This window comes from Danio rerio, chromosome 5 (genome assembly GCF_052040795.2).
Source record: "Danio rerio strain M-AB ecotype USA chromosome 5, GRCz13ab, whole genome shotgun sequence".
Lineage (NCBI taxonomy): Eukaryota > Metazoa > Chordata > Actinopteri > Cypriniformes > Danionidae > Danio > Danio rerio.
The window spans coordinates 28,988,088-29,004,555 of record NC_141025.1 but is presented as its reverse complement, the minus strand read 5'-3'; the positions used below and the strand labels follow the sequence as shown (position 1 = coordinate 29,004,555).

Genomic DNA, 16,468 nt, shown 5'->3' with positions numbered 1-16,468 from the left:
AAATATATACGTGAGGCTTGTGTGTGAAAATAGGGAACAATGTGTGCAAGTGATGCTACTCGCTAGAGCTGTGCGATTAACTGATCATATCGAAATCACAATTTGAACATGCATGATTTCTAAATTGCCTTACAGCATGATTTTCCCGCAGTATGCTGTTTGACCCTCTCATAACACAGCACGCCTAAAGAAAGCGTGAGAACATGAGATTGATCTTAATGACACATAGCCTGCATAAATGGGGATGGGTGAGTTCAGCACAGGAAGACTTGGTGCCCAAAAAAGTCCACATCTGTGGTGTGGGATTACTTAGCATAGAGAAAGGCTGATATATCGCAGAATCAGGTTAATTACTAAGACCTGTCAGTTGTGCCTATTTTAAAACATCTCAGCATTTTAGAATCCCGCAAGCTCACCACAACTCGTATGAGTAGAACCAACCAATCAGCTTCACACTGCATGAAGTATACACATTTCAAAAATGGTATGGTAGACTAATTACACTTCAGTGCTTTTTCATTTCCTCCATTTAAAAAAAAAACTTTTCTTAGAGAACAATTTTCTTAGAGAACAATTGATGCGACGGCAGTGTAAGCGCAGAAGCACATTGAAATTGGTGGAGGAAGCGATGCTCTTCGTGGCTTGCACTTTACACATGTTTTAGACGCAATATGTGAACGGCTTACAAGTCTGCCAATGCTGGATTTAATTAATTAAAAATATTGCAAAATGATGGCATAACTTGGCTATTTGAAAAGATTGTAATAATAATAACAAAAGTGATTTGTTCCTATGATTTTAATCATTACTGCTCTTTAGTCTGCAGTTTACATTTACCATAGTGTTTTTGTTTTAACATTGCATTTTAAAATGAGAATGATCCTCATCCATATTGATGTTTACACATACTGTGCTTCAGAAAAGATGTCTATGCACCCTTTGAGTGAAAATGCACAAATGTGAAGTATGCACAATGATCAAGAAGATCCAGTCAGCGAATAAAAGCCAAACCTTTGTTTTAAAAGGTTTTGGTCTGTTTGCACAGAAAAGTAACCCTGGAATTTTCAAGTTGAAATGGGGTTTGCAGCATTTCCAAAAAATCTCAAAGCAATGTTTTTGTCAGGTTTAACTTTAGCAAAATTGCAAAATAAGTACTAACATAGATGTTGCTTCAGTGGGTACCAATTTACTGCAAAAGCAAAACAAAAGCATCCATTGATTATGCTTAAAAAAAATCTTTTTATTTTTTTTAGAGAACTAGGCCTGCACGATGTTGGAAAAAAATTATCTTGCAATATTTACTTTTTCTGCAATATACTTTATCCAATTTCCCCTGATGAGCTAGCTATTTTTTGGAAAGAATTAATCATTTTAGGTTAATTGGGATTATTATCACGCGCAGTAACCAAATCACAAGAATGGATGAAAACAAAAGAGCAAATATCTGGAATAAGGAACAGAAATGAAATAAACAGTGTTATTTCTGATTTCACTAGAAGTTGTATATTCAGACACATAACTCAAATAACTAAATGTAAAACTTTACTGTATCGTCTTCATGGTGTAAATATAATAGTTATAGAAATCAGAATTATTAGCCCCCCTTTGAATTTTTTTTCTATTTTAAATATTTCCCAAATCATGTGTAACTTAGAAAAGAAATTTTACAGTATTTCCAGTAATATTTTTTCTTCTAAAGAAAGTCTTATTTGTTTTATTTCGGCTAGAATAAAAGCTGTTTTTAATTTTTAAAAGCCATTTTAAGGTCAATATTATTAGCTCCTTTAAGCTATATATTTTTTCGATTACACAATGATTTGCCTAATTACCCTAACTTGCCTAGTTAGCCTAATTAACCTAGATAAGCCTTTAAATTGCTCTTTAAAATTAATGCTGGTGTCTTAAAAAATATTTAGTAAAATATTATGTACCATCATAAATGCACAGATAAAATAAATCAGTTATCAGAAATGAGTTATTAAAATTAATATATTTAGAAATGTGTTGAAAATATATATAATAAAAAATAAATAAATAAATAAATATATAAATAAATATATATATATATATCTTTAAAATCTAAATGTACAAACCTTATAATTTTTTAACTCTCTTAGAATGCTTAATAATAATCACAGTTCTCAAACCATGCAAATGAAACTTTCAATACATGTTTATTATCAGTTATTTAATAATATACTATTAAATAATTAAATAATATACTATTATTTCTGTCTACTATAATCACAAACGAACATCGCTCACGCTATGATGTGACTATTGCAGATTTATACGTTGTGACATGGATGCTGAAAAGATGTTGTGCAGTCTTACTGGGAACCATGATAAATTGATTCTTTCAGGATCATTTAAAATGACAGTTCAACGGGAATAATCTTTTGTACCATGTCTTTGCTGAGACCTTTAAACACATTTTTCATCCCTGCTGATATTAATTGCTTTTAAAAAAAGTCATTCTGACCAAAGAGTTGTGAATAGTAGTAAATGCGCATTCTTTACCCTTCCATCTTTTTTTTTTTTTTTTTTTAATTTGCAAGGTTTAAAGCTTTACATTTATCCAAATGCTCAGCATGTGTTCTCTATAACAGCTGGTTATATACCTGTACTGAAATGGGCAAGTATGAGCAATTCTGTTAATTTAGCCTGTCATCATCTTTCTCTTCCATTACGGTGGGCTATTTCCCTTTGATCTGAGATCCGTCTATTATTAATGTATCCCCAGCCTCCCACCACCATCACCAGCCACCACACACACACGCGCGCACAAAGGTCTTGGTGTGAGCTGCCTCACCGTCATACTGTTCATTCTCCACTTGTCTGGCACAAAGCTCTCTGCCCTTTTGTCTCGTCAGAGGAAGGAAAAAGCCCACTTATTTAAAAAGATGTGCAAATCTCTGTGTTTTCATAACTGACAAATTGCTGAGCATATTATACTGCTAGTTATGGTTATCTGATTGGGGCTTTCAACCATTAATGGCATTTTTAAAGAAATGTTATTATCTTTGAGTGCATATTTCTTTCTTGTATGGCCAAAATAGTAAGCTTTATAAAAGATTATAACCACATATATATATATATATATATATATATATATATATATATATATATATATATATATATATATATATATATATATATATATATATATATATATATTACCATATGTTAATACATGAATATTGAGATAGTTTAATATTAAACTAAATATATAACTAACAATAAATGAAGAGTTCAGATGCAGAAGCCGCTAAAAGCCACTTCTGCCAAAAATGAGATAATAATTTAGAGTGAAACTTTTGGCACGTAGTACACCATCAACAAATAGATTTGCTTCTAACCATCACAATTCCAGCATCAGCACATTCAGAAATAACAGTTTGTATGCAAAAGCAGCACAACGCCACTTGCCTTTGACAGCAAAAGCTACTATATGAGAAACAATCAGAAGGTGCGAATCGAAAATGTTTTCAGTGTAATGGCGCGCTGATATGCTGGCTTTTATGATTAGATTTTTAAAGATGGAGTTCGATGAACTGGATGAGCCTGTCTGACTGTCTGTGAATGTTAAATGAAAACATCCCTTACTTCAAAACTCTGTGCGTTACAAAAAAAAGAAAACAAAATGTACAGTCGAAAGTGTAATGTGCATTCATCAAGCAGTGACGCTACTTGAAATGAGTCAGATTTACTATATTTTACACAGCAACTCCGTTTCACGAAAGACAGAGTTAAGATGCCGTTCTTTTATCCTACGGGGATGCTTGAGGATAAACAAGAGACCAAGACTTTGAGTATGGTGAAAATGAATGAATGAATGACAGCTCTATAATTGACTGAGAGGCATCCCCTTTTTGCTTAGTACAAGTTACCTTGTGTTTTATTTGCTAATTTAAGCTATTTTTTAAAGATAAATGTAATATATAAAACAATACATTATTTATATAAGTTCATATTACCTATACGTCTGATAAGCTTTTTATATTAATGGACAATGCACAGATATTGTTGTTTCGCAATGTTTACACACTACATTATTCGAATCTACCAAGCTTAGTTTACAATGTTTACATTGCTCTATTTAAATTCAATCTAAATCCCAAATATCAGAAGTGACAACATATTGTTAAGATTTAATTATTGTCTGTTTTAATGTTATTGATTGATGCACTTGACAGATTTCATTCATTTTTCTTTTGCTTTTTCCCTGGTTTATCAGAAAGGAATGAACCGCCTGACAGATTATATTTTTTTTTAATTTTAGGTGGTTTGTGTATTTTGTGTGTGTTCTATGTTTGGTAAAATAATTTCTAATTGCATCTTTAGTGATTTTCAGCTAATTACAATGTCTTGTCCCAGTAGGTGGATTTAGAGGTTTTTGCAAAAGAAATCACAAGTGGATTTAACTGGTTTTGACACAAGAGAAAATCTACTTTGTTAAAAACCAAAGAATTGTCTAAAGTGACATTTTTGAAAAAAAAAAAAAAGGATTTTATTTACTAGCTAATAACCTTATCATTATCTGTAAATTGAAACTTCTGAATCTGATCAGATAGAAAGTGCTCGTTTACAAGAAAAGGGGTCTGATGGATTTAGACGGTTTTGCATCTGAACTCTTCATATCTGGCTGCTTTAAGCAGATCAACTATTATAGTCTCAGTAAGAATTTTTTGAAAATGTTTTGTTTTCTGTTCACCAGACCTGCATTTATTTATTCAAAAATCAAGTAAAACAGTTGACGCTGTGAGCCTTGCTGGCAGTGTGCCAACATTTAGGCTAGCACCTTTGTTTCTTTTCTTCAGGCATCTCGATATTTAAATTCCAGCTTTTGACCTTTTCACCCTCTTTCTCTCTTACTTTGCTTCCTATCTAAATACTGTTCTATACTAATAATGGCAAAAACTGCAAAAATTGTATCTATTAAAATCAGTTAAAACAGTACTATTGTGAAACACAATTTTAATTAAAAATAAGTAAAACAAAATATAATTAAAATATAAATATTAAAGGATATACACTTACCGGCCACTTTATGTACACCTTACTAGTACTAGGTTGGATGTGCTTTTACTTTCAGAACTGCCTTTTTCTTTCTTGGCATAGATTTAACAAGCTACTGGAAACAGAGACTTTGGTCCATATTGACATGATAGCATCACGCAGTTGCCGCAGATTTGTCGGCTGCACATCTATGATTTGAATCTCCTGTTCCACCACACCCCAATGGTGCTCCTTTGGATTGAGGTCTGGTGACTGAGGATGCCATTTGAGTACAGTGAACTCATTGTCATGTTCAAGAAACCACTTTGAGATGATTTGCACTTTATGACATGGTGTGTTATCCTGCTGGAAGTAGCCATTAGAAGATGTGTACACTGTGGTCATAAGTGGATGGACATGGTCAGTAACAATACTCAGGTAGTCTGTGGTGTTAACATGATGCTCAATTGGTACTAATTGGCCTAAAGTATGTCATGAAAATATCCCCCACACCCCATTACACCACCACCACCAGCCTGAACTGTTGATACAAGGAAGGATTGTATTTTAAAATGTATTAGACTATATACTAAGTATTTTTAGCAGTCACAATGCTGTTGGTTATATGAACAAAAATCTCAGTAATAGTATTTTAAATGCATGAATGCTATAACAAGTCCTGGCATATCCCAAAGGTATAAGCAGTCAATTATTTTCTTTTTGTGTGCCTGATCCAGGCCATATTATTGAGCTTCAATTCGATATTTGCAGCTGCCACAAAAAAAAAAAAAAAACATAGATAAAATAATAAAGCTAAACAAAACAATAAAACTAAATAATTTGTCATAACTAATCAGCTTCACTTAATATTTGATGGATGACTAGTTGTCCATCCTGATCCATCCCTATTAATAAACGGGTGATGACCTGAAGACCGTGTAAACTTTTGTTGGAAAAACAAAACGTGTTTCTGTGTGTGTCGTCTGCCATTCAGCAATAATGGCCTTCGTTCAGACCCTTCTCTCATGGCCACCATTACCTGCAATTTTGAGCTCATTATTCGTCTTGCGTAGGCTCCGGTCACAGCTCTCGCCGCTGTTGCATCGCACCCTCCTCCATGTCTATTATTTCACATGTCATTTAAATGCACACCTGTCGTCCTTGGTTACCTTGGTGTCCTGTTCTCTCCACACTGAGTGGTGTCTGGGATTTTGCATGCAAATGTAAAGGAGGGGGGGTGGTGTGGATTAGGATAAATGGATTTTAATGAGAATGAAAAGACAGAGTGTGTCTGTCTGTACTGTACAGAAGATCAGTCTTCTCTATCGAACGCTCAATGTATTGCCAAGGTTTGTGTTGTCTGCTGCCAAACACAGTCTGTACTTTAGTGTGATTTTTAGATGTGTAAATGAAGCAAACAAACCTGTTGTTTAGAATAATGTGTCATTGCGAATAATTACCGTGCGACCACTCACTCCCACTTTTGCAGTCCCTCATGCACCCAGTTGGCCATCTGTTGAGCACCAAACAGTGAAAGGACACTGACTGTGGTGTAATCTTGCCCCTGGGGTTTGAAAACAGTCACATTTCTTTTAAATAGGCATGTAACGGTACATAAATTTAAGGATTTGGTTGGTACCTTGATTTTGAAGCCACTGTTGCGTTTGTTTTTAAAACAGCAGAGGAAAATGTTTGACGTGAAATTGTTTCTTTTTTGTTTTTAATTAAACAGTCTTGCACTGGAAAACCTGGTTTTGGCTTTTAAATAAAGTCCCCCAACACTGCTGCAATCAGTTGCAAAGCACACTTGAGTTTTCTTTAGTTAACATCAACTGGTACATGTAGAAATGTAGAAATACTGAAATTGTGAGGTATGAGGTATCCATATGAGGTACTTAAAGACATAAGGTGAGCTAATAACTTATGCACGATTCATAAGGGACTTCAGCGTCAACACTTGATGACGGAGGGTTTGTCTGTAGACGCAAAACGAGGGGTTAGGGAAAGGGGTAGAATTGGATAGATTGGGTCTAATAGCTGGTTTTCACTGACTGGTACAGTATGGTACGGTTTGGGTTGTTAAGGGTCAATACTCCAAAAGGTGATGATAATAGTTAAACATGGCAGTGTGTTCACGTTTGCTATAGAAATAATGTGCTCCTTTTTTCTGGCTTGTCCTTTGTTTTTTCGCGCTTCAGACAGGGTAAATCTGCTCTTCTTTTTGGCTTTATGGCTGTTCATCAAGACGACCAGGTTTGTTTGAGCCCAGGTTGACCATGGCTCGTTATTATATTTATATAAAATTACGCTGTAATCTCTCGGCTCGTCGGCTGTGTATTTTAAACATGGCGGTTTCTTTGTTTTCATTCTGGCTTGTTGTGTAAGCGAATGACGTATCTCTGTAAACCAATAGCTTTCAGCTGTGTGTGTAGCTTCGCCTTTTGGTACCCTTTCTCGTCTTTGGTAACCAAAGGGTACCAAAAACAGTGCCGAAAAAGTGGTATGGTTCTGACAGTAGAAACTATTAAAGGGTTAGTTCATCCAAGAATAATAATTCTGTCATTAATTACTCACTCTCATGTCTGAGCTCTTTGTTCATCATCAAAATACAAAAGTCCTAAAAAAAGGATCAGAGTTGTCCATGTGTCTTCAGTGGTTCATAAAGCTCCAAGAACGCTGCTGTATTCTGAAAATACATAGTCTTTTGTACAAGATCAGGGTGTGCATTTACTATGGACAATACAACAATTTCTACTGCTGACTCTAATGGCAATATGTTGTACTGCCTGTAAACATGCACCCTGACGACCTGAAGATAAAGGCTAACAAAGCTATATTTACAGTTTTGTTTTTTGCTACTCAAAGGTGTTCATAGAGCTTCATACGATTACAGTTGAACCGCAGAAGTCATGCGGAATATTCTGATGCTGTTTTGGTTCATTTGCTAGACTTTAAACATCTCAGGACCGTTGCTGGAGCTCTCAGATTTCATCTAAAATACCTTCATTTGTTTTCAGAAGATGAACGAGGGTGTCGAGATTGGAAAGACATGAGGGCAAATAGTTAATAAGAGAGTAAACTAAATCTTAAGGCTAACAACCAAACAAGTAATTGATTATATGTTTAAATGATCATCAACTGTCAATAAAGAGAATTTGTGGAAATTAAGATTCCTTATCCCAGGCATCAAAAGGATTTAAATTGAATCCATTTATCAGTTTATTGATGTAAAATACTGATGGGTTTTCTCCTTGTCAGGTTTGCTCTCATAGCTGTGCCAGCTGAATATAACGTGTCCCTTTTTCTCTCTCTGTCTGTCTTTTTTAGTGTGTGCTGTTCCTCTGGACACTGAAAATCAACCACCCCAACACCCTCTTCCTCCTCAGAGGGAACCATGAGTGTCGGCACCTCACAGAATACTTCACCTTTAAACAGGAATGTGAGTGCTGTGGGAATGAACCGTCTAGAATCGCTGAGAGCTAAGTGATGTGTTGGCTCAAACCGCCCGCCAGCCTTTTCCTCCGCTTTCACTGATGTTCCTCCTTTGATGTCTGAAAAGCTGCATTTTCAGACAGCTGTCACCAGCTACTACTTTCATTTACTGTGCAAACAGTATAACATTACACCTGCAGTTAAGGCTTCAGAATTTGCCTTATTATGGTGGACCGTAAACTGCAGATTTTTTTAATCGTATTTACTTTACATTGTTGATTTTTATGCTGGACAGAATACTTGTGATGACTTTAACTTTTTACTACATTTACTATTAAGCATGGGCTGGTATAAGATTCTGACAGTGTGATAACCTTGCATAAAACCATCACAGGTTCACAGTTTTGTGATTACTGCTCTAAAATATGTTCTTTTTAAATGTCTGGGTAAAATACAAAAAAAACGTTTTATCCCCTTTGAACACAATATATTTTATTTTCATAAACCTTAGAAGTATTTTGGAGCAGTAAACATGTCAGGCTAAATAATTCAAATGAATCATTAGCCCCTTTCACACAGCAATACCAGTAAATATCCAGAAAATTTCCAGAACGACACGCAGGCAAGGGTAGTCTAGAATTTTTTTTTTAGAAAAGACTATTCACATTTATTCAAAAAATTTTGGTAGATTTTGACATCCTTAACCAGAAATTATATATATTTGTCATTTATAAATATAAATGCCTTTTTTTATTCTAGATTTTTTTTTTTCTAATTCGAAGACTATTTACTCCCGGACTGCTCTTCATTGGAAATGGATGACTTCTGGTCTGTCACTTGTTGTTTGTCATGTGAAAGGGAAAGGAGGCTAAAGACTTGTATTCCAAGGATTATGACAAGTTTTTCAAAGTTGTCATAAGTTGTCAGTCAGTCAACATTAATATGAATCAATAATTCATTCAAGACTTTTATATCGAAATCACCTTAAATAGTCAGCTATTAGTATTAACTGAGATATTTAGTATTGCCGCATTCTCTAAAGCAAGTTATTGGTGACTCCGATTAGAAGCAGATAAAAAGAAAACTTAATGGAAACTGAGCTGCTCTGACACACTTAGTCTGGTATATGTAGTACAGCATGTTTGACTACTTTGTTGTGTAAATGTAAAATGTTTTTTAAAGCACAAGGGAAAAAACTTCTGTTTTGGGCTACATTGGTAGCATATTGCGATATCTAAAAATACGACAAATAAAACTTGATAATCGTACTCTAACCGAACCGTAACACCAGTCTGGGCTCACACCTTTAGCTTTTCTTTTTCCATTTAGTTTCCACTTACATTTTATAGATTTAATTTCTGCTTTATTTGAATGATTTTTAGTAGATTTAGTTTCGTTGGAATAACATCACTGGCTTGCAATACTGACTTGATTGTCTTTAAGGATGGGCTGCAGGCGTGCAGTTTGTTCAATATGTAATGTTGTTGCATACAGTTTCGCCAATGAAAAACAAAAGTCCTATTTAAATATTTACAGTAGATGACAAAGGGTTGGGAAAATTAGACTGGTTTTACACCCTTAAGGCATTTAAAATAAACTCCTGTCTGTCACAGTGTCGAAGTGTTCTCTCGTCTATAACAACCCTTTCAAGACTGTCTGAATATTCCCACTGCCGTAAAAAGAAGTTCATAAAGAAGTGTCGTCTTGTTTACGAGCCATACGTGCTCTGTTTTCTGCAAACAGCACTTTGTCCCTATGAGAAAACGGGCGCGCAGACAGCTCTATTAGAGTAAGGTTTGTAAGGCTCAGTGTTTGCTGCCAGAAAGTGTCCAGGTGTGAGTTATTAGTATGCCGAATAGTGAAGTGGCCGAGGCTCATCTGGCTCACAAAGAGACAAACCCGATGAGCCGTTGTACACTATATGCGGCATTACCTCCCCTGATTTATGGGGAGAGTAATGTCTTTTCATTGTCAAGCCTCTCATTAGCATTCTTTTGCAATCATTTATTTAAAACCTTAATTCAATGCAGCATGACCAGCCAGGAGCTCAAATAGGAGCTGTTTAGCTTCTTTTCAGGCAGAGGTTTATTCACGCTCCAGTTGCTTACAAACACGGAGACATATTTGCTATATTTCTACACTGGGATTTCTTCTGTGTTTGTCTGAAGTGGTCGACTCCTGGTTCGCGTCTACTGAGTCAGAAACCCATCTGCTAGCAGGTTATTACTGCACTCCTAAAGCCAGCGCTTGGAGATCACGTGACCAACCTGGACTTATTTTCAGCTGTTGACACCTGAAGTGTTCATGCCCTTCTGCCATTTATGTCATAGCAGCTGGCAGCTAGCTTTTTTTTTCATTTATTTAATTTGGAAACACTTGTCAGTTGCAATATATCAGCTAGAGCGCTAACATTAGCTAACATTTTTAAACCCTGCATGTTAACATGACGAAAGAAATCGCTTGCTAATCTTGTAAAGTTATATTCAGTTGTTTAGCTAATGGCATCATGACTGCCCTTGTGACAAAGATCACTATAGCACACGTTTAAGTTAATAAGGAATATGCAAAGTAATATGCACCCCGCAGTTTGAAAACCCCTGCCCCGAGTGTGTACGTGAAGTTTCAGCTCAAATGACCACACAAGTAATGTTTAAGAACTCTTTGAAACTGCCCCTTTTAGGCTTTGATCCTAATTGTGGCATTTTGGTGACAGACATAACATTTAAATGAGATTGTGTGTTTTTTTTTGTTTGTTTTTTTGGGTGGGGCTACCAATGCCTGTGCGTCAGCATAGTGGTAGATTCAAAAACAAGACTAACGTCCTGCTTATGAGGGAGAACTTGCTACTGATGCGCAGGGCTTTCCTCCGCTAATGACATGTACAATGGAAAAAATGCTAATCAAAGTGTTTCTGCAGATTTTTATAAAGTGTTATTATATAAAATAAAATTGATCTTTTTTACCATTAGAAGCTGGTTAGTTCACAGATTGTTGCCACACAACTGTTTAAACCCCTTATAAAAGTGATTTCTGCATAGTAGGTCCCTTTTAAGATCTATTTAATTTACTATTAAAATAAATCGGTAAGATTTTAAAGTAATGGTGCATTAGTTATTAGTAGGCCCACACGGCATCTGCACGAACAGAAATCCGCAGAATTCCACAGATTTTTAGCCCATTATTGAGTCTAATTAATTGTGTAAATGTTTGTAAATTTATATTTATTTATTTTTTTATCTTCACTATTATTATTATTATGCTATAATAATAAATATGATTTATTTACAATACAGTTTGTAAAGTAATATTTTCTGTCTTTTAGTAGAAATATTTTTGAGAGACTTGGTTTGTTTACCAAATATGCATTCTAATTGGATTTGCATTGTAAACATAAATAAAAGTTTAAAACGTATTTTTTAATTGTATATTTTTAATTTGTTAGTCATGATACTCCTAAAACTATTCCACATAATCCGCAGATTTTTTTTAAAAACAAAATTCTCTTCAGAAATAGCAAAAAATGTCAGCAGATTCTGTCTGGCCCTAGTTATTAGTTATAAGTAACAATTGTATACACCATTTATTAATCATAGTTCAGCATTTACTAATTATGATTTACTTATAACATTAACTAATGGACCATTATTTTAATGTGTTACTGATAAATCAACAGTACATTTTAATTGTTGGTGGGTTATTAATTTGTGATATCATTTGAAACTAATTAATCATTTGTAACCAAATAATTAAACTGACTTTGGTTACTTAATTTCATAATGAAACAAATTTCAACTCATGGCCAAATGGAATGCTAGAACACAATTCATTTTGAACCAATGATGTCAGGACACTTTCATTTGATTAACCTACTGAATTAAAGTCATCTGGGACACAGTTTACTCATGTTGAGCCAATTTATTTCAATCACTTAATTTGGAAAAACAGAATTTTCTGGTAATTATTGCAGTTCAAATTTAAAAAATAATAGACTAAACAATTAGCTTTAATAATGCTTATTGTTTTTATATGTAATGTAACAGATGGGGAAGCAAAAAAGACTGATCTCATTCAGAACTGCACAGGCTCATTGAGGGAAGCAACAAACATCACTGTTGTTAATAAAGCTGCCAACACCAAGTTCAGTTGCCACTTCTCCACCAGCTAATAAACTCAAAACCTTAATTGAAACTTTGAAAAAAATTTTTCTCTGAACTTATAACACCTAAGATTACAGTCCCACGCAGGTCCACTAACCAGGTGGTTATACCAGCACACATTGTTCATGTTGTCCCAACACAAAATGATTAAGCTAATGACCATTTGTCTCATTTATACTATAGGTCTACAATACTAGCTACTATAGAGCACACTATAGCACGTATAGTTTAGCTTCTTAGTTCAAACTAAATGGAATTTAAATGAAGGTTCTTTTGAAGGTCTGATTAAATCCCTGATTTCGGGTTTTGTATGGGTCAGTGGCACTAGTCCTTTGTGCTTGAAATGAACACTGTTTGCTATTAGGCTCATACAATAGCGTTGAGGCCATTGTGTTCTGCATAACAAAGATGGAGGTGGTTTTATAGTAGCCCGTTCAGTGGAAGCCCAAGTGCTCTCCATGAGACCTCGTTCACAGAGCGAATGTGTAATAACCCAGCTGTATTTAGTGGAAACCAAGACAAGACTAATGAGACTACTTCAGTCCAGATACTGAAGTATTAATAAGCTTAATCAGCAGCTGAATTAAGTATTCGCATTGCACTAATTAGGCTCATTTGAATTTAATTGAATAGTCCCTGCTGCTTTTGTCTGCTTGGTGGCAGGTCTCGTCGCTTTAGGTCGGGTTATTACTGTACAGACATGCTGGTTGACATCACAAAATATTAATATGCGGAAAACATCTAACATGTTCTCGACGAGGATGGCTTTTATTGATTAAATGGTGCATGTATTTATTTGAGAATTTCAAGGGTTTCAATAGTTCCAAAAATATATTAGGTAGTTTATTGGAATACATTTTAAAATAGCGCTGTGTTTTTAACTTTGCTTAACGCTAACATCCAAAGGTTGGAGGTTTGTAATTTCATTTTCTTTATTTTTTATTTAATTCTTTATTATTAGTTTTTTAATTTAACATTGATGCACTGAATTGGTCATAATTGGCAGCAATAATGTTCAAAGGATTATCAAATAATGTATCATGGGGTCAATTATTTTTTATTTATCTTTTGTTTATTATTGACTAAGTTCCAGTAGTTTACTGGATGTTCTTCCACAATAAATAGACATAAACTCTGGTCAAAAGCGGTTGTTCCATATTTATTTATTTATTTATTTATTCCCAAAAGCACCCCCTAACAATAACTTAAAACGTTCAATGAGAAGCCAACCAAACTATTAAAAAAAACAAAAAACAATGGGGAAGATAAATAAATGTAAATATAAACTACACAAATTAACACATGTTCAAGCAGCCTTACCTTAATGTTAAATTATAATATAAAACAAATTATAATATTTCTATTAGACAGGATTGTATCATGTAATTTTATTATGTATTATTTTATAAGTAAACATTTGACTAAATTGTTGTTCATTGGGAAACACAACAAAGATACTTAAAAAAAACCTGCACTTTTTATTGTGTGATCAGTTTAAACTTATTTCTATATTTTGGTCTTTTATGCAAGACTTGAGCTTTCCTATGTAAAATGAGATCTATGAGACATTACTCTGTCGATGCTACCTATAAATGTACATTTTGAGAACATGCTGACATATTGTGTTTTGTTTCCCTCAAATCATTCTTGAAATTTTCTTTATTTGACCTTAAAGGTGCAGTAGGTGATCTGTCAAAATGCTCAACATCTGCATAGTATTTTTGTAAACACCCTTTCGTCAAGAGCCTCACCTCCTGAAATCACAAACGTGTTGCGTAAAGATTCCAATAGATCATGTCATTTGCCGGTTAGAAAACTTTACAGTACTTTATAATACTACAATTCCAAACGAAAAGCTCTAATATATCTACCACGTTTTCAGTTGTTTAGCAAGCAAAACATGACATAATGTGCAATATTTCATGCATGGAAGAATCGCTGGTCTAACTCTCTCATGCACTTTGTCCTAAAGCGACTACTGTATGTTTAGTGGTTGGCCAGCGGCATGCACTTAATACTAAGCCATACTTGCATGCTATTTCAGATCGAATATTCAAAGTGCCATGGTAAACAATATAGAGAGCACGTCACAGGTTGTCATTGTTCAAAAATTAACCATTGTGAATATAAGAATAGTGCTATTTACTATATGTTTTGTTGTTAAACTAAATTAAAATCTACATTATCGATGCTGTAAAAGGTCCCTTTTAAAATTTAAATTAGTCCCATCAATGTTTCGGCGGAAGATTTCAGTGGCTGAACAACACGTGCATATAACTCATTCATAAACAACATCTACAAAAGCTTTATGTGACAAAAATGGTTTTAAAACATAACGTTATTTGTCTGAAATACTTCAGCCATGGTGTCATCCTTACTTCAGCATGCATAAGTAACTGTGAAATTAATTCAGGATTTTAAAGTTTTGATTCAGCATTTGTTTTTACTGCTGTTGCTCTCTCGTGTTCACATGAATGTGGCGCGCGTCCATTCGCAAACGCACAAACGTTGAATCTGCGTGAAAAATCTACATTTATTGACAGAGTTTGGGCTACTTATCAGAATTATGGGAATTGTCAGCCTGACAATTTTTAATTGAATGAACATTTCTGTCTTATCCTTTACCCAGCATCTAAAAATACATATAAATACACTTAGATCATTTACTTGAATTATTATATTGTAATGTGAAGAGACTTTCAACCAGCACAACAAAATATGTTTCTGAATCATCTACTGCACATTTAAATATAGCAGTTTAAGTAAAAAAAGATCCAAAAGCTTGTATTATAGATGCATCTTTGTCCAATTCATTTGTTTAAATGAGGGAGAAATAGATGCTGGAGCCATCACAAATGACGCTTGTATTCTTAATCAGGTCAACCTTTGATTAAGATGAAATATCAATATATCAACCAAAGATAACTGATATATTACCTATAATAAATGAGCGATCAACGACTATTTGTTGTTGGAATTATGAAGGTTGATTCTGTTTTAGTTTTCTAACTTGCATTTTATTTAAAAATGCAGCACAAAGAATAATATCACATTCATGAATATCCCTATAAATTATATCTGATATTTAATGATTCAGTGGAGGATGGAGTCTCTCCAGGCTTTCTTCGATCAACCAAACTCAATGTGTCCTGTCTTTGTTTTCTCACAGGTAAAATAAAGTATTCAGAGAGGGTTTATGATGCATGTATGGAGGCCTTTGACTGCTTGCCTCTTGCAGCTCTTCTAAATCAGCAGTTCCTCTGTGTTCATGGTGGCCTCTCGCCAGAAATTAACTGCTTAGACGACATTAGGAAAGTAAGTGTCCATTTTTGTTGTTGTTGTTGCTCTGTTTTTTTCCCTTTAAGCCTTTTTACAGCATTTTACAAGACGTGTTGATTCCTCTTTCTCTGCCTTTGCGCTATGTTGTGCAGTTAGACAGGTTTAAGGAGCCCCCGGCATTCGGGCCTATGTGTGATTTGATCTGGGCTGACCCGGGAGAGGACTACGGCAGTGAGAAGACGGCAGAGCACTTTAACCACAACTCCGTCAGAGGCTGCTCCTATTTCTTCAGGTACAACAGGAAAGGGTCATCCAGTTCATACATGTACAGTGACTTAGATTTTTTTGACAAAATAACAGCTTAATTGACACAGAATATAGCTTGACTGATTTCTATTTTTATTTACATGACAAACTTTTATTTAATTAAATGAAATATTTATAAATATTTCATATAATGATAAACAATAATAATAACAACAATAATAAAAATATAATAAATAAAATATTTAAATTGTTGTCAATATTATTTGATTACTTTAGATCTAATACTTTAGATTACATTACTTTAGATTCTAATAGTTTTAAACATGTAAAAAAAA

The 16,468-nt window shown here is 34.3% G+C and overlaps 1 protein-coding gene across 2 annotated transcripts in view; it reads left to right on the top strand.

The window, feature by feature from the left end:
* ppp3cca (protein phosphatase 3, catalytic subunit, gamma isozyme, a) overlaps window positions 1–16,468 on the top strand; it is a 71,502-nt gene that overhangs the window by 27,386 nt on the left and 27,648 nt on the right. For both annotated transcript variants that reach the window (XM_087252082.1, NM_001166628.1), the window contains exons 4-6: window positions 8,326–8,437; window positions 15,757–15,902; window positions 16,019–16,158. In XM_087252082.1, coding sequence (XP_087108208.1) covers window positions 8,326–8,437; window positions 15,757–15,902; window positions 16,019–16,158 — 398 coding nt within the window. The remainder of the gene's footprint in view (window positions 1–8,325; window positions 8,438–15,756; window positions 15,903–16,018; window positions 16,159–16,468) is intronic.